Genomic DNA, 21,864 nt, shown 5'->3' with positions numbered 1-21,864 from the left:
AAATGCGTCATGCTACTTTCTAAACTTTGTAAGAGTGATGTAGGTGTAACTTCAAGTGTTGGCAACACAACACCCCAGCTGTATCTACAGTGTCTCCAGTAAACATGGAATAGTCTTTCCTTCCCAGACATAACATAATTATAAAGTCATTAAGCGCTTACCCTCCCAGAGATACGCCAACAGCGAGGAGCGGAGCCTTGGGGTATAGGCTTTTGACATGAGAGATCACGGTCTCCAGGTCTTCGGTGTTCGAAGCACAAAACGTGCGGTATGTCTGCAAACATATGAATAGAGCTGGGTTAGAGCTTCCTAGCAAACCAAAGCCAAATGGATTTCAGTTACAGAGACCTCCGGTAAACCACAGCCACACAGCTCACTGGGACCAAGGACCAGGTAACCCTAAGCAAAATCTCTTTTGCGGCCATCAAAACTCACTGTTCTAAAACACTAACTAAAAGAGTAAATGGTGCTTTGCAATTCAGATAAACTTCTGTCATTTCCAGCACTTACCACCAGCAAATAAATAAGAAATATTTCCACTGAACAATATCTGCCTCAAGGCAAACCACTTTGCATTTTCTAATGGCTATTGGCTACGGCAACACTTCCTCATCCAGAAAGCACCTTGAGGTTCTTCATTATACTTATCGCCACACTAAGCCATGCCAACGTTGTCAATGACCACAGCGTAATGCAAAGAGACTATTGTCCTGACTGTATACAAACACTTAAAGCACCAGGCACAGCATGGTATTATCAGGGCACCACTCTGTAAGGCAATCAGAGCCTCACATCAATGCCAACAGGGCCATGTGATCACATTATAAGGAAATCCACCATCTTGACAGAATGATGTGATCACAGGAACGGGGTTTAAGCCGAGAAGAGTTATACTATTGCACGATCACGGGGACACAATATACGAAAACTTGCCCCATTCTCAAGGAAGCTTTGAAACTATCACACAAGTAGATGCACTTAGTTTATGGAAACCAGCTCAGTACTAATCTACCCCTGCTTTTCCCCAACACACTGATGGGGTGACCCATGATGCAGATTTGGATGTATACTCCGACTCCTGTACATTGGCAGTGGCAGTATCCCATCATCTTTAAAGAGCCTTTTAAATACAAAGCTTCCAGTTACCTGTTTTTGTTACTTTCTCTACCCTGGACAGAAGCTTAGGGCTCTGAATGGAGTGAGAAGGAGGTGTTGATAGAAGTACATTAGAGACTTGCAAGCTAGCATTGCAGTATTTAAAGCCAGGCCCGCCGGAGAAAATGCAAGACAGAGTGGTCCTGTAGATCCAAGGTATCTCTACTCATTCTGTTCATTGAGGGAAATGAGAAGCACAGAGGAGCCAAGTACACCACTGATAATCATAGGCGGAAACAAAAGTAACGACAAACTTTGAAAGGAATTCCCATATCTCTCACCTAGGTAATGGACATAGTAATGATCCCAATTTAAAAAGCTGACTGCAATGTCCATTTATGAGAAAATAGTCTCTGGTGAAAAGTTTAATGTCTTGCAATTTCCAGTCCCTTGTGTAATGCATCCTGCCCTTCAGTGCATAGCATGTCGAGGGATGTATGTCAGTACAACGAGATCAAAATGATCGCGGTACTTGACAACGCAGTTTTTACAACGCAAATCGTTACAACGACTTGCGTTGGAGGGCGCGGATTGAGGATTATTATAATTTTCTATTCCAACTCCAGCCCACGTAACAGTAGGGAAGGTGTTGGAATAGAAAATTCCAATATTCCTTAACCAACAGCGCCATCCGGCGCAAGTCGTAGTAATGACTTGCGTTGTAATGGCAGCGTGGTAAAGGTCATGCGGTGTAAACACCGCGTTGTAAACGAGGTTTACCGTGTCGAGGAAAGGCAATTGTCCTAGGGTCTTGAGGCATGACCGCTGCCCTCCAGTCAAAGCCCCTTAATGAATGCTTAATACCCTTCAGTTCATAGGCTGGGGAGGAATGCCCCCCCCCCCTCCAGTTAATAATTAGTAAGAAAAATTCCCCTCTTATCCCTCCTGGAGAAATGTGTTTACCATTCAGTTCAATGTGTTCAGTGTTTACGCGAGTTATAAGGGTTTGACTTTAGGTTGGAAAAATTAGGGTTCGACTTGAGAGTGTACTCAAGATGTTAGTCTGGGGTACCCATGACCCCATAGCTCTATTACTTTTCCCATGAAATATATTTGAAATGGGACTAAAAGCGTACAGTAGACGTGCGCCCATCTGTGACAGCCAGTGAGTGTGACGTAAGATATCTACTTCTGGGATGACTGTAGAGCAAAGTCATAAGACCAGGAATAAAATATAGTCCATCTGCTAGCAAATCACTATTTTATCAGCTCCACCACGAAGCATCGTGATGTTGTGAGCAGGCGAAATACGTGACCCACAGAAGAGAAGGTGAATGGGAGTACAGAGTGTTCTTAGGGAGGAAAGAAAATTTAGACCCAAGTGAAGAAGTAACGCATGAGGAGCAACTGAACGCAAGGCAACCACTGAATATAGAGAAATCCAACTCACCAGCAGCTCTTCACCTCCAAACCCTCTATTGTTGAAGACGATGGCTCTGTGAAAAAAACAAGGAGGTACAGATGGTCAGATGGTCAGCAAACAGTTTCTATCCAAACAGTGAAACCATTACCATCTGAATCTGGGGTTCTCAAAAGCCCTTGTATTTGGTGCAACACTTGACACCTTCATTGCTAGTTTAGATTTTGAAAGACAAAGAGTGGTACGCACGGGTGGTTCCTCCCTTATGGCGTTCGGGCGTTGCCCCACTTATATTTTGGCCCCCGTTCCCCCTATTAAATGGCCCCAGTCCTCCTATTAAATGTGAATAAACGTAAATACATTTTAAAGTTTATTCTATTCTGCCAGTCAGCCTTCAACCTGTTGTCTGAGGCGGCTCCTGGAAGCCAGTGCATGCAGGGTTGAGGCAGTGGGGCTTAAACAATGTTTAATTTGACAGAGACAATACTCAACAGCAAGCACACCAGAGCCCACAAAGTGAGCATGTCCGGTAGGACTGCTGCCTTGTTTATCCGGCCAGCTTGACATGCGCCCTAGAAGCCTCTCTCCAGGAGTTTCAATCTGCACATTAGTGAGCAGGGGGGGGGGGGGGTGAATCAAAGCCACAGCCCCTGGTCTCCAATGAGAGTTGAGTTTGCCTGCCCGAGCCAATCCTGGTGCTGCTCTCATGCTGTGCAACAGCAAGGGAACTGTGTCTGGATTGGCTGAGAGACGTGGTTACTAGGCATGTGGCGCAGTGGTTAGCACATGAAGCAGCGCGGGAGTGGAAGGCTCCTGTCCACGGAGCATGGCCAATCACTGTAGACTTGTGAAACCGTGCAGGGATTGGCTATTTCTGCCCTTGCTGCTCAACCAGCCTGTCTCTCTCTCTCAGTCTTTCCCCTCTTCAGGCATGGCGCGTTGATAACCGCACACATTGCACAAGGGAGTGGTGGAGATCAGCCAGACCATACCTGACCTCGCACTTGAATTGTCCTGACTCTGAGCCTCCTGATCACGTAGATCACAGCTTGCATCGTGGATCACAGCTGGAGTGGAGTCGAGTGGACAGTGGACACATTTACATCATGCATCCTGTCTGAAATGGTCAGGACAGTATGGTTTTGTGCGATTATGGTTTGCTGCTAATTGCTAAGGTGTTGAATACGAATAGAACTATATAAGGAGGTAAAAAAAATTGGAATCAGTTTGTGGCTCAATGTGTTGAACTTGCATGTGCCACTGCCTGAGTGTTAAGTCAATGTTGGCGCGACTCCGGTGTACTGCACTGTAGTAACTGGGTCCCCTTCCCTTATTTTCCGTCATGTTTTGATTTTTACTTTGTCGTGATAAGACCTTTTGCGCCAGAGCCGAACCGAAGACTTTTCTCCAATCTTGATACAGATCAAAAAACTGTTTAAATTCTGCAAAACCAGAAGAGGGGGTAGGGAGCTAGGAGAGGACGAGAGGGAAAGAACAGATATTCTCGCAGCCAGGAGGGCTACTGTGCACATTGACTACCCTGCGGGGAGCAGTGTACACCGTACAGGTACAATACTGTGCAAGGCTGCTCTGTGCATTGCTTTTTTTTTTTTTTTTTTTTTTTTTAAACCTTTATTGTACAAAGAGTGCTCACAAATACGGGCCTACAACCCAACGGGCTGGCCACCACATAGCGAAAGCATAAGTAGCAATATAAAAGTGTACACAGGATATGACGGCAAGAAAACAGGAGATACACCAAAAGCCATAGAGCAATCAGCAGGAACAGGAAATTAGAAGGGTAATTTTCTTTTTTTACAGGGCGGGGAGTACAGGATCATGACGGGCAGTGAATCCAGCAACAAGGGAGGGGCCGCGGTGAGCCGCGGTCCGGCGATCATAAAATACAGGATAAAACCAACATGAAGTAAACATAGCAATAAGTACAAGCCCAATCGGAGGACCACAAGGAGAGGCAATGGCGTTCGCCGTCCAGCGCCCACCCACCACAGCAACCACCCGACTTGACAAACCTAAGTACAAAAAAAGGACCCCACCGTAAAAAAAACAATACGATACGCACCCCAACATAAGGAAAGAAACCCCTCACAAAGAGGGAGGGGAAGGAAGAAAAAGGAAAGAGAAGGGACTCCTACCCAATCACGCGCCCCCCGGGGACAGGCAGGAAAACAGAATCCGGTACACAGCATACATTAAAGGTTGATGATAGAACACATAGCGAACCACAATCACAGTACGACCGGAAGGTAAATGCATCAAAAATACACCAGGGGGACACATGACGAGACAGAGTCCAGAAACAGTGAATACTAAAGAGCCATAGAACAAAAAAGGAAGAAAAAAGGGGAGGAAAAAGACTCCCCAAAATGACAGACCCCCCCGCCCACCCCACAAGCCCACCCTGCACCCCTGCAGAAGGCTATGGCCTACCCCCCGGCAGCGTGCCTGTCGCCCTAATTAGAACCCGAAATATAGAAGAGCAAGACAGGACGGAAACAAAGGACAAAAACGGGGGAGGGGAAAGGAAAAGGGAAGGAATCACACACGGGAGAGGGCCAAGGGACAGTATTATCTGCACCCACCCACCCGCCTGAGAAAAAGGGCAAAGCCCACGGGAAGTCAAAATTATCAGGATACACTCCAGGAGCACCTTAAAGTCACACATAATCATACCGTAACATGCCGATCATCCAACCAATACAAGACTACCGCACATAGAGGCAAATATATATCAACCCTGTCCTTGTTTGTCCAAAGTCATAGCCGTCCGATCCAACAAGAACCAGACCGCGAAGAACCGAAGGCATAGAACAGGGAGATCTGACGGCAGTCCGGATAAGGCACGTGGAGTAAAACACGGAAGATCCAGGAAAGTCATGGTACATCGCACACATCGCAGGCACAGTTCCAGGGATAGTTCAAGCGAGGCCGACCCAGCTGGGTTGGCGCAGGAGCCATGGCCGGCCAGCCGAGGCGAGAAGGGGCAGGAAGAGTCATCGAGTCCAGGCCAGACGGAATCCGGCCCCCAGACCAGCGGCAAAGGAGACCGCACAGGACGATGAAGGGCAACGGAACCCCGTACACCCACAGACGCGGCTGTCGCCGGGGCCATACTTCCCAGGATATTTCCAGCCGCACCCAGCAACGGTGAGGCCACCCCCGATGTTGGGGGCCCAAACGGCCCGAAGAGAGGATCCGCCTCCAGAGCGAAAACGGGTGCAGCCACAGAAGCTCGCCAGGAGTGCAGGGCATCCAGGATATCCAGAAGTGTAGGAGAACCTTTACCACATCCGGCACCCGGGCCATGCGGCGGGCCTCCAGCGCTCGTCCAGGCCCGGCTGAGACACTCAGGGTCGGCCGCCATCTTGGAAGCCCGGCGAGGCCGCGGCGGCCGGCAACCTCCGTCGGGGCAGCAGCGAGACAAATGAAGACCAGCCGACCGGCGGCAGGGCATCCCGGGGCAGGAAGGAGGGCCACCAGAAGAAGGGTAATCGCCGGCTCCCCAGTGCCGCCGGTCCCGTTCTCCGAGTCCGGGCGGAAGAAATCAAAATGGCCGGACCGGAGAACAAAGGGGGAGCAAGCCAGATATACAAGTAGCCCAGCCAATGGACGGCAGCGCCTCCACCCAAGGCCTCCGGCCCACCGGAGTCGGCCACCAAGCACAGCCGGCCTACACGCACAACGGCCTCCACGACCACGTCCACTGCGCCATCAAGGGCTGATCATCGTGCTCCGTCCCGTCCGGGCGCCGCCGAGAGGTCCAGGCCAGCCCGCCCCGGAGGCTCCGATGCGAGCGGGAGCGCCGCACAGGATCCACGGCACCCAGGACCACCGGAGCAAAGGGTGAGTGCCTGCAAGGCGTCTTCGCACTACAGCACAGCAAAGAGGGCTTCCCGGGGCAGGATAACGACAGGATAGACGATTAAAACAGGCAGGCGAACGGAGCCGAGCTAAAACGCGGCCATCTCGGACGCGAGCTAGGCTCCTCCCCCGCTCTGTGCATTGCTAGCTCTGTGCACAGTAGCCCAGGAAACAGTTGATGCACTCTCTAGCAGGCTAACAGAGGCAGACCCTGCACAGCAGGCTTTGTGGACAGCTAATTCTGTGCACGGACATCTTTACAGGCATTTGTGCACTCTGCTAGCCATGTGCCCAGGTAGTCCTGCGCTGAAGTCTCCCAATGCAAGAAACCTCTGCAGGCAGACCTGAGCACAAGCCGCATTGAGCATTGCAGCCCCGCAGACTGCTCCACTTGTGCACTGCTGTTCCTGTGCACTGGCTGCACGGCTCATTTAAAGGATCGCAGCGTGCAGGGACCCTTGTGTGCCGGCGTAGTTAAGTACAGCTTGTTAACATTTTGCTCAAAACATAATTTTCATTTTGGAAAACCCTCACTTGTTGTTATAAGATAATCAATTTCGGAGGAAGATTTTCACTTACCAGCCAGATGCAGTGCAGAGACAACCCTGTGTCCAGGTAAGATAATTACAAACCTTGCTTGCCCCAAGGGACAATTTACACACTACACTAACAGTTAAACAATTTTAATTCAGTAAGATATGGAGCATTTTATGTGCATTAATATTTAAAGTCTACACTTTCACAATTGCTTTATAAATCTTGCTTTCTGAAATTTGCTTGAAAATACACTATTTGTCCACTTCTTTTTACAAATTTTCCCAGGAGAGGATAACTCCCCCTATGATGGTCAGGCTCTCTCACTATGGTTGCTTGCCACATGGCACTCATCCCAAACTTTTACACCTCACCACTTTCAAAATGTTACCAGCCGCCACTGGTGGTACGGTAAGATTCCAGGGTGGTGGACAGACTGGCTGCTGAGTTGAATACTACAATCAGAAGTTAGTTTAGATTCAGGAAGACTTTTAAGCATGCAAATATAGTAAACAATCCCACACAGAACAAGTGTGTGTCCTCATGTGTGGAGGTTTTCTTCAGGCACCAAATGTTTGGTGTTTCAAATTTTGTTTTGGATCGGTGAAGTTTAAGGAAGTATTTTGATAGTTTTGAATTTTTCTAGGGAAATTGTTAAGGTTTAAGTGTCTTGTTACGGTAAGGAGTGTCCCTTCAGCCTTTTGGTGCTGGGTAAGGCCTAGGCCTTGGCGCTCTTCTTTCAGAGATTCCACATTATGATTGAACGGGGGTTGGGTCTCGCATGCATCAATGAGGAACCCAGTCTAATAGGGTTTGTGAGGGCGAGTATTCTCCTGTCGTTTCAGTGTTGGATCGGCCATCGATGTATCTTGTGAACCATCTCTTTGCACCATAGAGTTGAATGAGGGATGCATGGTCAATGGTACTCAAGGCTTTTGAAAGGTCTTTAAGTGCCTGCATGCAGAATTTGCTCTGGTCAGGGACCATGAGGGCATCATTTGTCACAAACTGATGGGTGTTTGTTGTTGTATCCTTCTCTTAAAGGAGATTGGTAACTGTTAAGCAGCTTGTTGGAGGTGTTACTTTTTTATCATAAGAGCATTCACAATAATTCATTGTGTCTAGGACTGCTCGGATAGTGTTTTTTTTTTAAATTGCTAAGTTCTTCGATGAGGCTAGATGACTTTTTTTGAATAATTTTTTTTTTGTCCTCATTTGCCTAAACCCTCCTATAGAAAACACCGACCACCTCGCGTGTCTTACCTGGGCGAGACCACAAGATCTTTTTAGGTCTCACCCCAAGACACAGAAAAGTTTTTGGCGGAAGGAGCCTCCAGAGGTGGAAGGTTATTTATTTAACTCCACCAAGGTTGCATTAAACCTGCTTGACCATGTTTTTTTTTTTTTTGTTTGTAGACCATATTTTCTAACTAGGAGACCTGTAACGGTGGTCCATGGAGCATAACAGGCATAATCATAGGACCCGGGGAAAAAAAAAAAAAGAAAAAAAAAAGGCTAGATGACTTTTTTAATGGAGTTTAATTTGTCATAGATTGGTTTCCTCTTGCTAGATTGCTGGTTACAATGTGAAGCCCAGAAGGGGGTGATGTGTTGGGCTATTGATATGGTCATGGTGTATCCTCCAGCTGTGAGTAGGGCATCATATGCTTCAGTGGTGTACACAGAGTGTTGACAGATATTAGGGTACATTTATTTCATGCAATGGTGTCTTTGTTTTGTATATTTGGTGACGAAAGGGAAGACTGTTCATTTTTCTCGTTCCATTTCTGATTGAGGTTTGTTGGCAAAGAAAGTAGTAAACATTTTCCATTTCTTATCTGGCATGTCAGGGAGTGTGGGAGTGGGATATTGTTTGTGCTGCTCAATGCTCTTTTTGTTAGAGAACAGCTTTAGCTTTTAGAATTTCTTTTGCACACTTTCCTAGCTTCTTTAAGGACATGAATGTTTTGGAGTCTGGGGCTTTGGCACTAATGCTCTTTCCAGGAGCTTGTGCTCCCCTTTGCTTTTCATTTAATTAAAAAAGGTTATAATATTCACAGGAAAATGCACCACTTAACCATATCACTCACCACATACAAAATTGAACTATATTATTATTTTGATAACAAACAAATTGACATTCCAAAACATTAATATTTTTTTACTTTGTTTTTCATTTTTGGGGGTTTACATTCAGTGGGTAACTTCAATTTATTTTCACCCAAACAGGATGTATCGCCTCTTAGCCATACTTTGTGTGTTACTTTGCACTCTGCCCTACATACCAACTTTTCTTTTTTGTGCTCCTTTAGCACATTTTATGCAATGTCTTCTCTATGCCCACTTTCCCCCTTGTTTAGTACTTCTGGCTCTATTCTATCATACAGTATCCACCACCCCTCTCCCCCCGTGTCCCCCCCCCCCCCGAAACCCTCAAAAAGAGTATGGCAAGAGAAATGCTATTTAGTACTTTCCTCAGGGCTGGGCATAACAACTCATCAAGTTGCACAATGTATGAAAAACAACATGCAAATTATCTCCAAAGAAATTCAATAGATGTACATATTCATTGTGGAAAGCGAGGAAAACTGACTGGATTTTACTTTTTAGTGGGTATACGAAAGAAGCCTAAGTTCTTCTTGCCGAAATAGTTCATCTTCATATAAAAAAAAAAACATTGGACAATATTTTAAAATGGTTTATTTTTTTTAACATCTGGCTGGCCAAATCTACCATTCATTTGGTACAGAAATGGTTTCCTTACCTGTACCCCTCCTGGGAGGCTTGCCTCACCATGTGTAACATGTATGTCTGCTCGCTGTTGCCCGTAAGGCCGGGTAGTAGAATCACAGTTGGGCGAGACGCAGAGTCTGGGTACCTTAAGCTGTCTTCATTGTCTGACCAGTCCAGCGAGATCTGCCCCCCATCAGCAGTTGCGATCAACTCACTGAAAGAAAAGAACATAGCAAGGTTTCAGCAGCAGAAAGCAACAAACACCTCCCAGGACAACAACTGGCACGTGCAGAGGCGAGTATGCGCAGGCATATCTAAAAATAGAGGACCTTCTGCTCGCGTTCCTGCCGCCCGACACCCACGGAGTGCTGTTAAAATCATTTCAGGAACTTTCCTGCTACTTTTCTCTGATTTGTATAGCTAGTGAGAAACCAGAGTTTAACAACAGCTTTTGAATCAGTTGAGGGGAAAAAAATGTAAGGCATGAAAAGTCCTGGATATTAAAAATGAAGGACTTAAACAATTGTAAGGCCAGTGCACAGGGACGATCCAATTTGTTGGCAGTGGCGTGACACTGTAATGTGTTAACACAAAATAACACGATTCTCCTCAGAGAAATATTATAAGCTGTAGAAGTCTTCCAGGTTCACAGGCAAATGAACACATTGCCAAGAAAACCAAGATGGCCGGCCTGGTATCTGTGGCGAAACTTGAAGGGTCTCCCCTGAAAATTACGAGGACGCGCCCCCCTCACCCACCACGCTCCTTACCCAGTCAGGAGCTCTCAGGCCAGGAGCCCACCGCCCATGCACCGTGCTGGAGGGGGCCCTTGGAGCTCGAGCCCCCCGCACCACGGTGGCTGTTACGCCACTGCCTGGTACGAGTTCTCTCTACTAAAGAAAGTGGAACCCTTCCTTCCAGAAAGGGCTTCTAAACTGCTGCTCAGGCCCAGGGACTCTTGCATCTGGATCCAGGGGTGGTAAATAATATCATCCTTTAAAATATGAAATCCAGGCTACACACTACAGCTTTATTGTGATGATTAGTGTAGATTTAGTCTTCTTAGCTCCACATTAGTGTAATATGCACTAACTAAACTTGGGAACTACCCAGAGCTGGTCTCTCTCTGTAGTTATGGCTAGGTCAGACTTTCCATAGGAAAGCCATTTTTTGATTACTTTAAGATGTCATCAGCGATATCATTTAACATGTGAGGAGTGATGCAAAATGTGAGGTCATAAAAAGTGGCAGCACAAGTTATAGTTAGTTATTAAACTATAACTGGCTAATTACATTTTGTAAACATTAGTTCTAACCTCATTTCAACTCCTAACTATGACGTCTCTTTCTGTTTTTTTTTCGTTTTTAAAGTAAGCTAAGATCTTTTTACCATACCTAACTAGAACATCAATTTAACCTTTGTTTTTCCCAGTGGAAAAAAATGTGTTTAAAAAAAAAACGTATTTTTAAATATTTCTTAATTTAAGTTACATATTCACCTGAGATACCTCACCATTTCCCTTACTCACAGGGAAAAAGATTTTGACTCTCGGTGAGTTACTTTTGTTTGTACTTTTCACAACTCCTGATGCTTTTCGTTCCTAATAGGACATTCCTCAAAGGTATAAGTTAGTCCTTTTTTGTATAATTCATGCAGCACCCTAAGCCTGAAAGAATAATGTCTTGATTTATACTGGGTGGTCCCTTGACAAATCTATACCTCTTTGATTAGCTCTAATTAGAGCTAAACATGTCAGGGGCGGCTTTTATTTAGTCTAGGTTGACTTAGATGGTGTTTCACTAATCCAAAGCTGTAATACTGTGTCTGGCATTGCAAAAGGCTTTTGTCATTTTTCATATTGGCGTGGAGGGCACTTGCTAATCCTATGCTTAAAGACTTTGGTGGAAAAAATGGTAAAAGGCTGCTAGAGAAACAGATATTTGAGGTGAGCAGATTCAGAGTGTTGATGGTGTTGGAGAGTACTCCATATATAGGAGCTGCTCTCCACCTAAACATTGGAACTACCCAAAGCTCCCTGGTTCTTTTTTTGCATAATTTATGCAGCACTCTAAGCCTGAAATGGTATTGTCTTTATAATATGTGTAGGTTTTCAAGGAATATAGATGTGGACTTTAGAAAAGTACATCTTTAATTTCCTAAACATACTTACCATCACAATGTAGGGGTAATTGATATCCTAGATTCCATATTTTGGCAGGAGAATATTAAAAACTCAATAATGTAATAGAGCATCACTCCAGGGCCTTCTATTCTGACCGCTCCTTAAGCGCAACCCGCAAGCCACAGCTCGTGTTATCAAGGACTTGAAGTTACATTTGCAGAACGCCTCTGCCAGGTGAACCTCCACTGCCCAGCAATAGCCAAGCAAAGCTTTCTCAAACTGCTGTGTTCCCACTGAAGACTTCTCAAAGAAACTCCAGAGCGACTCACTGCTTGTCGCTTGTATCCAAGAGGAAACGTTGGCAAGGCGTTTTTTGTGAGACGCATCCACTCTTAGTTAGTGCTGGTCAAAACAATATTGACTGGTGGTTGGAGGAGGGTACAGCCGCCTTTTATAGTATGGACCCACCCAAAAAGGCCACCATAAGGCCTGAACTCTTGCACCTCTCTCAGGAACTGTACGCTTCGGCCGAATCCAAACCTATAACCTCTGTAAATTCCAGCCTCTTCTCACTTTCCATGCCAATAAGACTCTAACTTCAACTGCGATCTATTATCTCTTCCCTCAATTAATTCTTTTGCCTCTTACTTGCTTCCATCAAATCTAGTTTTAATGTTTCAAACAGGCTCATCTTTCATCTTCCTCCCTTTTCCTCTGCATTGGCGTATATTCCAGTAACATATACTGTTGCACATTCTCACGATCATCTTCAAATGAATTCAGAGCTTAACTGCAGTTGATCTTGTCTCACTTTATGTTCCTATTCACCTTCTTCCATCCTCTTACCAGGTTTGCTTTCAACCCCGCTCTTCCTGTCTTAATCACTGATCTGTCCTTCCTTTCTGCTATGGAACGCGTGCCTCCTAAGAAGTGCTCTGCTGCAAATTTACAAACCTTCTTCTACAGACCCTGCCTCACCTCCTCAGTTCCTCAATGCTAATTATTTTTGTCTCTGTTCCACATCCTCATGTAACTCTTCATATGAATTGCCATTTGTATATCTAATGTTTACACAGCACTTCAGTGAGGGACCTCAAGAAGTTCACTAAAATGAAAATTGAAATGAAAGCCAGTGGTTGTCTGAACGGTGACCTCTGTTTCTGTGCCTGTTCATCAGAGTCCATGATTACATAGAAATCCAGGATCCCCCGCAAGACACTGGACACACATTTCCCTGCTTGACTCACTAACATGTATGAAGGATTAGAAAAACTTACTTCCTGTATGACAACTGAGGCTTTGACTTTAAGAGAACTCTGAAGACGGTCTGGAGTCGCCCTCCAAAACACCAAGGCGTTGGGTAGAACTTCTCGGTGACAATCGGGCAGTACCTTTGCAAGAAGGACTTCAATGCAGGTCCTGCCACCAACTGGGGTCTCTAGAAAAGAGAAGGAAAAAAGTCTTATTGAATGTTTTCTTTAAGTTTCAACATATCAATACAAAAACCATGTCCTGTACATACCAAGTAACAGAGCTATAGCTGAAAAGTTCATTCAAATCTGAAAGGAGCACAGTTTGTTAGACAAAGGAGGACAGCAATTACTCACCACATATGGCATTGATAAGAAAAAGAAGGAAAAGCTTTCTCCTTAAAGCAAACATTAGACAACCAACCCCCTCCACCTGGAACATTATCACCCCTTCCGTAAATTAGCGATGTGGCCCTTCAGTGATTTCAAAAAGTTACAAAAGAATAATATTAAAAGTCTGTTTCCGTGTGATGAAAGGAAACACAAGAACAGGAGTTTTAGTTGATTGATGAATCCAGAGTTTGCTATGGTCACCTTAGGTCACTCTTGTATGAAACAAATTTGGCATGACCACAACAGGCTTAGGGGAGAGGGCTAAGTAAAGATATGTGCATTAGACAGTTATTACCTCTACATTTTCCAAAAGACCCATAAAGCTTGGTCTTTAGTAAACTTTTAGGGATCAGTTTCCTGGGGTCTAGATGATGTCAGGAAAGGCAAACCTGCCTTCTTTCTTGGAGTGAGACGATGTTGGCCAATCTACATTTTCTGGTACAAAAGGGGGTGGTGATGGACGGAGCATCTGAACCAATCAAACACTCACACCCAGTCAAAAGATCTGGGTTTGACCCATCACCGTTTCTGGCATTACAGCCGTCTTAAGCCCGGCTTGCTCAGACGTGAGTCCCTTGCTCACTTTGCCACTGGATTCAAGCAAGCCGGGCTGAAGACGGCTGTAATGCCAGAAACCGGTCCTCGGAAGCTTGTTTCCGGTCCAGGGAAGGCATGTCTGAACTGGGGTGGCAGAGTGGGCTAAAGAACGGTGATGGATTCAACCCAGATCTTTTGACTGGGTGTGAGTGTTTGATTGGTTCGGATGCTCCGTCCATCACCACCCCCTTTTGTACCGCTTTTGGCCGCCATAAGTGTGGCAGGGTATGCTCAGACGTGAGTCCCTTGCTCACTTTGCCACTGGATTCAAGCAAGCCGGGCTGAAGACGGTTGTAATGCCAGAAACCGGTCCTCGGAAGCTTGTTCCCGGTCCAGGGAAGGCATGGCTTGGCAGTTCGGGCTGGACTGTTCCCATGAGGCACAGGGTCAGACTGATTTGCATATGGCCATGTCTGAACTGGGGTGGCAGAGTGGGCTAAAGAACGGTGATGGATTCAACCCAGATCTTTTGACTGGGTGTGAGTGTTTGATTGGTTCGGATGCTCCGTCCATCACCACCCCCTTTTGTACCAGTCTACATTTTCTGTCATTCCTAACCAATCGTCTTGTTACCCAAACATATCTCAAAATCAGGATTGTGGGCAACATAATAAACAGGAACGGGTGTTTCCTCTTTAACTATAAGTCAGAAGAAGATCAGGGGGCGCCACCTTTCAAAGGTGGATTTTAATGTGGCCAAAAAGGGTTTACTATTCAGGTCATACAGCTGCGACAGAGCAACCACGTCCCCAAGAATTTGATCTTATCCTTCTCCGAGGACATTCCAAGTCCTTTGAAGTCGTATTCCCTAACCTGTATTTTGATTTGATTTTCTGATTTTGATTGGGTTCTATAACGCGTGAGATCAGGCATCTAGGCACTGACAGAATTGATATAACAGGGATAGCCAGTTACAAAGTGAACTTCAGGTTTTGGGGTGCCTATCGGAGCTGGAGATGATCAATTATAAAACAGCTGTTTATTGGCAAAGAGTTCCAGATTTTACAAGTCTGAAAGTAAAGGTATGGACCTTCCTTCCCAGCTGAGCCTCACTATTCTTTTCAACTATCAGAGTAGAAGCATGATACAGACTATCGGAATAATCGAGTTTGGTTCCGAGAGTGGATTAAATGGCAATGAATTGCGTTTGTTTTAGTAGAAAAGGCAGAATCTCCTCAGAGTTCTAAGAATTAGGAAGCATTGAGATGCATCTTTAGAGACATTACCAGAGAAAGATAAGAGAATGATCAAAAATGGCCCCCACATTGAGAGCAGATCGACTGGTCCGGGGCAGTTCCCCAACCCATTGGTCACTATTTAAACTAGGTACTAATTTCAAGGCTAAATAAGATTTCAGCCTAATTTAAATGATTACTACTCATGAATTTAACACCAGAAAGCATGCAATTCCGAAAGCTGGATTTAAGTTGTTCCTAAATCAAGGTGACTTTTGATATGATTTGTTGTTATTTGAAGAATGAGCTTTGCCAGGAGAGCTACATGTATACTCAAGAGGGTTGGGTTGAGAGAAGACCCTTGAGCAGTGCCACAAGTAACAGCTCCAGAAGAAAAGGTGAAATTGATAACCTGACAGCCTGCGTGCGGTCTGACAAAAACGAGGTGATCCACTGCCGAGCTTTGCCTCCGATGCCGGCCTTTGGCAATCTGTCGATAAGTATTGTTTAAGACACGGTATGGAATGAAACGTATAGATCAGGAGGGATCAAGGCTGCCGAATCGACACTGCCTATCAGCATCCTACCACCGCGAGCAGTCTAAGGTTGCTTGTGGTCCCTTCTGGGAGTTTGGGATGGACTGCTTCCTGGGACTCCCACTCTGCATGTTCTTAATTGCAATGGTAATCTGGTTGGAAGAGATGGCTGCGTTTAACGTGTCCTATCCAGCTGGTTCTACCAAATGCAGCAGTAGTTTCTTTTTAGAAAAGTAAAATTAAAGGTTCTAGGATGCTTGGTAACAGACACAAATATTAATATTTTGGTTCCAGAACATACAATGAATTCCAATGAGAAATTTCACTGGTTTCCATTTGCATCTGGGAACTGGTCATCAGTGCTGAATTCTTTCAGCGCCAAATCCTGCAACAATGAGTCGCTGTGCGGACAACAGTAGGCAGCATTGTGCCACCTGAAAACACTTGCAGATGTGATCCTTGTGGGTCCGGGCACTGCACAGTATAGATGCTGCATCCACTGTCCTATGCCACCAGCCAAATAATTTTCAAAGACAGTAGAAATAAAAAAATATAGACACACACACAAGCACAATAACATTGCCCGCCATTAACACGCATACCATTACCCTGTCATAAATACCTTTAAACGCAATTCACTACATTTTATTTCATTTTTATTTACCTTGAATGCCTGGATCTATAATTAATTTTACAATTATTTCAAAATCTTCCTGTTAGGAGCTATACCTCATCACTATTGCTAAACCATATATCTTTCCCTTAGCAATAATATTGCCTTATTTACTTTAGGGTGTCAATATAGCATCACAACCGTACTGCTAGTGCCTTTTGACGCTTAGGGAAACAGAAGTTGAGCACCTTATAGAGTGAATAGCCACATTTACAGGGCTTTAGGGAAATTAATAATGGTTCGAGGCATGGGTGGAATTCTATAAAACTGCACCTTGAGCGTGGAACACTCCTCTTCCCTCAATTTGAGAATCTCCTTTTGGGGATTACAAATAGTGAATTATTATGGGATAAAGTTACGATCAGAATCATATTACTAGAAGTTTTTCCTCAGCAATGTTTGACCCATTTAGCGGAATGTTTTGTGATTAGTGCACAATGATTTAAAGATGAATCTTTCCTCAATGGGATGCCAATGTAGTTGCCAATGGAGTCCGCAATGGAGTAATATTTCCTTAGGTTGATGATGCAACTCACTAAGGTGTTCTGAAAATACTGAAGGAGTCTAATGACATCTATGGATATGCTCGGACAGGCTACGCTGCCATAATCTAACTTGGATCGAACAAAGTCATTGGCTAGGACTACAATATTTGAAAAGACGCAGAAAGATTTAATGCAGTCCAAGTATTTGGTTGGGAAAGGTTTTTGTAACTTCGTTAATTTGCTGCTCTAGATTTATATCAGAATGTATAAAGAAACCAGGACTTCATACTGATTTGATCGGTTCTGCACAGATCCCCATTGAGGTGGGTCATAAGCGAGAATCCTACCGGCTTACTTTGCTGTTAATCGGAAGGATTTATGTTTTAGAGGGTTTAATATAAGGTAGTTTATATTCATCCGCTGCTTACAGCCTCGAAAGTCAGAGTCCTACTGGTGACTGGGTACCCGGGATTGTTTTATGGTTGATTGGAATCCGAGTATCCGTGGAATAAAAAAGGTATGTGATCACAATAAAATTCTTTAGAAGCACAGGAGTATATATGTTAAAAAGAAATGGGGAGATTGTTGAGCCTTGTGCTCATGCCCCGAAATGAAGGGGCAGAGGCTGCGATAAAGTAGAATAAATGAAAACGGTATCATGTTCCATTTGCTATTTGAGTCGCCAAGAAAATAAAAGCGTAAAATTCTCCTCTGTGTCTTTAACAAAATCTAAACCTCCAACCACTCTCATTAGTGAAGGAGACCTCGCTGCGTCTACCAGTTACAGATGGGCCTTTATTTAACCAGTAGAACTTCACTTGCTTTTTTCCACTGGAAATTTATAATCCAGATCCCAAAATACATATGCTGCAACTGAGCCCTGAAGACCCATTAACAATGTAATGTAATGTAGTAGTACTTGTATAGCGCACGAATCGACCCATGAGGGTATCTCTGCGCTTGTACGCATATCGCTGTGGAACCCTTCCTGGCTTTTTCCCTGTGAGGTGCCCACTCCTGGGCACCCCCAGGGTGAAGCCAGACATCCTAGTGTTGTTGGGGCCGTTGTGGAGATTAAGCAAGCTATTGCCCAGAGTTGCAGAGTGGGACCCATGATTAGAATAGGCACCGAGGCGAGAATTATCAGGTCCGAGGAAATTGAGCCCAAGACCCGCCGAGGCAGGAATTGAACCCTGGTCCCGGGCTAGACCTCTGCATCAGGGTCTGCCGCTCTAACCATTGAGCCACACTTCTCCAGCAACTGGTGAACTGGAATGCCTACCCAGGGGAGAGCTGTCAAGCCCCTATATTCTCTACCAATGAGGGTAAACAGTTTTAAAAAGATGTCATTCAGAGAAGGAACACAATGTAATGAATCATTTTACTCTCTAGATGGGGGCATAAAAAGTGTCTATCTCGGATACTCTCTGAAAGGCACACACTGCATTGCTGCCTCCTCTGCAGGGCACGAGGGCACTGGGACAGAGTCCCTGGTCTCAGTTGCAAACACACCACTGCAAGAAACAGGAAGCAGAGCCAGGCCCACACTGCATCACCTCCTAACCACTTCCTCCTCGCAGTCCTTACAACAGGAGGTGTGTCGACACCCTGATGAAGGTTAGGAACCCGAAACCGGTCCCAGGATGCTTGTTTCCGATCCAGGGAAGACACGGCTTGGCAGTTCGGGCTGGACTGTTCCTTTGAGGCACAGGGTCAGACTGATTTGCATATGGCCATGTCTGAACTGGGGTGGCGGCGTGAGCTAAAGAACGGTGATGGATTAAACCCAGATTTATTTATTTATTTATTTAAAGAATTTATAAAGCGCTGCTGACACCTTGCAGGTTTCCTGGCGCTGACTGGGGGTCAGTTTTTGATTTGCTCAAACGCTCCGTCCATCATCCCCTTTGGTATCGCTTTGACACCCTGACACAGGCACACTTCTCACTACCTAAAGGTACAATGTTAAACCCCCCCCTCTACGTGTGCCTTTAAAGATCCACATTTTGGGATGGTTCCCCTGCTGTCTCTTATCTTGGGCTTGGTCTTCTCCTCCTGAGCGTTGTTGCACTGTTCTGCAGCCTCCGGGGTAGGTGTCCTCAGTGTTTCTGACTTCTCCTTTGGTTTGCTTTTGTTACCTAACTTAGCCCGGTGGGCCTTTGTTCCCTCAATATTTTTGTTTGGCTTCCTGTTCCTGAACCTCTGGAGTGGGGGAGTCAGTGGGTCTCTCCCCAGTGCTCTGCTTGGAGTGGGGTGTAACCGCTTGAGTAGGCAAATCACTTCTTGTGTCCTCGGTCCTTGTTTTTTTTTTTTTTTTTCTGCCTTATGGACGCTATTAGCTTTTTTCTTTCCCAGCATTACTGGATGTGTATGATGGAGCCAAGACCAGCGCTCCCTTAGCTTCCCTGGCTCTGATGTTGCTTGGAAGGGGGTCAGATACTGAGGGTGTCCCCACTTTTGTGACCCCCACTCCTCTGGGAATACTGGTTATGCCTTCTGTCTTTCAGTTCCTAGTGCGTGCATGCTGGTTTGCGGATTGTGCTTGCGTCTATATAGGCCTTCTGTGTTCGGTCTTTCCTGCATGCCCCTTGACTTTGTCCTTTCTTGCAGGCTACCTCCTTCCTGGATGATGGAAGCCGGTGACGCCTGCTTCGATAGGTCTTTAAGATGTAAGGCCTGGGGCGAGGAAGTGAGGAGGGTAATGCTTGGATTACCAGTAAGCTCATTCCATTTCCTCCTGTTAAAGGTGGTTTATCATAGCATAGAGGGGCAGAAGCCTAAACTGTTAGGAAGGCCGTGGGGTACCTGTCTTTAAGGTGTGGACACCTAAGAGTAGAATTAATGCAAGTGATTACAACATTCCTGGGACTACTCCACTGAGAGGGGCACATACTGTACTCCTAGTTTCTATTAAAGGAGGAAATACTACACACCCCATTCCTTTTTATACTCCTGTGAGGGGACACAAGCAGATGTCAAGTGGCCCCATGCCATATGTGATACCTTCCTAAAGTCCAAGCTTTTTACCTTAAAGCATGTTGCATTCTAGGACCTGAAGTTTTGCTTGTAATAATGCAAGTCAAGGTAATGAAATTCCAAGATGAAAAGTGCTGAGGGGTCTCAGACCCCATTTGTGGTCAGTCACAGGCCAGACAGAGGGGACTGGGCCCCAACCATGGTAGTTGACGTAGTTTCCTTTTGTTACCTTGGAATCCATCCTGTTTTCGCTCTGCAAACTGGGCCAAGTTCACCCTTTCTGCATTTGGCTCCCAGAGTACGAAGGATGATCAGTCGAAGGTGTCTCAGGGAGGTTGGGGGGGGGAATGTGGTTGCAGATTGGGGCTCAGAACTCAAACACACACAACATGTGTAATAATGTCATGTCTGGTCCAATCCCTGTCCCTTTAGAAAAAGATCAGTATTTTAACCAAAACAGAACTTGATATGGTAGATCCGAGCGCGCAAATCTGCAGGGACACACTCACTGCTAGGTTCTTTACGGAATAAAAATAAGTAAGTAATCACAATTAAAGCTCGGGTGCAGGATCATTGTGTTGCAGTGGAGCAGTTTCCTGGTATTCTGTGACCCAAAGGTCAGTGCGTAGCAAACAAATATTCAGTATTCAGTTCCTGTGCTGGGATAGTAGTGTTCGATAAATCGTACCACCACTCAGTCAGTCACAAGTTCACTGTCAATGTCTCTCAGGTGTATCGTATTATCTGACATGAAGCACAGGCGTACCGGGAGACGGGTACAGGATGAGCTGTCACATGCACGAGGGCACAGTCGTGCAACCCCCTCCTCCATCTCTTGATGGTCAGTAGGCTGGCACAAACACCGCTTCATGAAGACACCTCCCTCAGTGTGCACCAGACGTTGGGGTGCAGGGATCTTCCTCCTTCGGTCCTTGTAGTGTCTTGCGAGTTTTATGATGGAACACTTTTGGCTCCTGATGGACTCAGTAGAGCTGTGACGTAGGTGTCAGAGCGGAATGCAATGGAACCTTGTTTTAGAATGTTGAGTTCGCAGTTACACACAGACCTATAAAGACCTGTAATATTAAGCTCTGTGTGTGGCGTAGTCATTTGCGGGTACCCACACTGGGGAAGGCGCTATAGCCCTCGGTGCTAGTGTAATCACTGAAGGGCAACAACGGAAGAGTCTGCACAGGACGCTTACATCTTTCTTGGAATCGGGGAGTCTGTACTGTGGAGTTAACACTGGCAAGTTGGCCACAACCTCTCTTCAATTTGACTTGACTGGGCAGTCCGACAGGCACTTCACGAATCTTCCCATATTTTCTCTGTTCCCTCTGGGCCGCTCCTCATCCCAGGCTTGGAAGCTAGGTTCTTCTTCATAAGCAAGCACGCACCTGCAAGACAAGGTTCTCTCCTCTAAGCAGGCAGAGAGCTTCCAGGGTCACTGGCCACCCACAGTTTCTTCCAGCAGGGCTTACAGACACCAGTTGATGACCCCTCACCTACGGAAGACTAGCTGTCAATGATGCCAGTCCCACAACACAGTGGCTCTTCTCCTCTGGCAGTGAAGTAGCTTGAACTGGAAGAGAATGGGGAAGTTTGGGACCCACGTGTTAACAGTAAAGTTTGGCTTAGTTTCTTTTCATAGTCCATTTTTCATCTGCAATGCAGTACTAAGAATTTATAGTCTTATTCCAATATAAAGTACCATTCAAAGGGGTTCCTTCCAATATTTACATCAGGAGGCAGAGCCCAAGGGGAGATACATTATTTTGCATGGTAAGCTGGACAGGATAGGAATATGTAGACTTAACATCTATGCCCCTAACACTGACTGCCCTGCCTTTTTTCCTGCCATGTTGGCGGCTGCAACCCCCTATCTAGGCACTGCAATAATAATGGTAGGTGACGTTAACTGTATTTTGGATGGGTCGATGGATCGGGAATCACCCCCCGTGCATACTAAACCATGAATGACTGAAGCCTTAA

General features: G+C 45.6%; 1 protein-coding gene across 1 annotated transcript in view; it reads right to left on the bottom strand.

The window, feature by feature from the left end:
• The window catches only part of ABHD1 (abhydrolase domain containing 1), a 101,817-nt gene that overhangs the window by 28,928 nt on the left and 51,025 nt on the right, over nucleotides 1-21,864 (bottom strand). The window contains exons 2-5 of the mRNA XM_078650070.1: nucleotides 13,065-13,225; nucleotides 9,696-9,878; nucleotides 2,546-2,591; nucleotides 162-274 (exon numbers count right to left, since the gene is read on the bottom strand). Of these exons, the coding sequence (XP_078506196.1) occupies nucleotides 162-274; nucleotides 2,546-2,591; nucleotides 9,696-9,878; nucleotides 13,065-13,225 (503 nt within the window). The remainder of the gene's footprint in view (nucleotides 1-161; nucleotides 275-2,545; nucleotides 2,592-9,695; nucleotides 9,879-13,064; nucleotides 13,226-21,864) is intronic.

The sequence above is a fragment of the Lissotriton helveticus genome, chromosome 6 (assembly GCF_964261635.1).
Source record: "Lissotriton helveticus chromosome 6, aLisHel1.1, whole genome shotgun sequence".
Lineage (NCBI taxonomy): Eukaryota > Metazoa > Chordata > Amphibia > Caudata > Salamandridae > Lissotriton > Lissotriton helveticus.
This window is presented reverse-complemented; position numbering and strand designations above follow the sequence as displayed.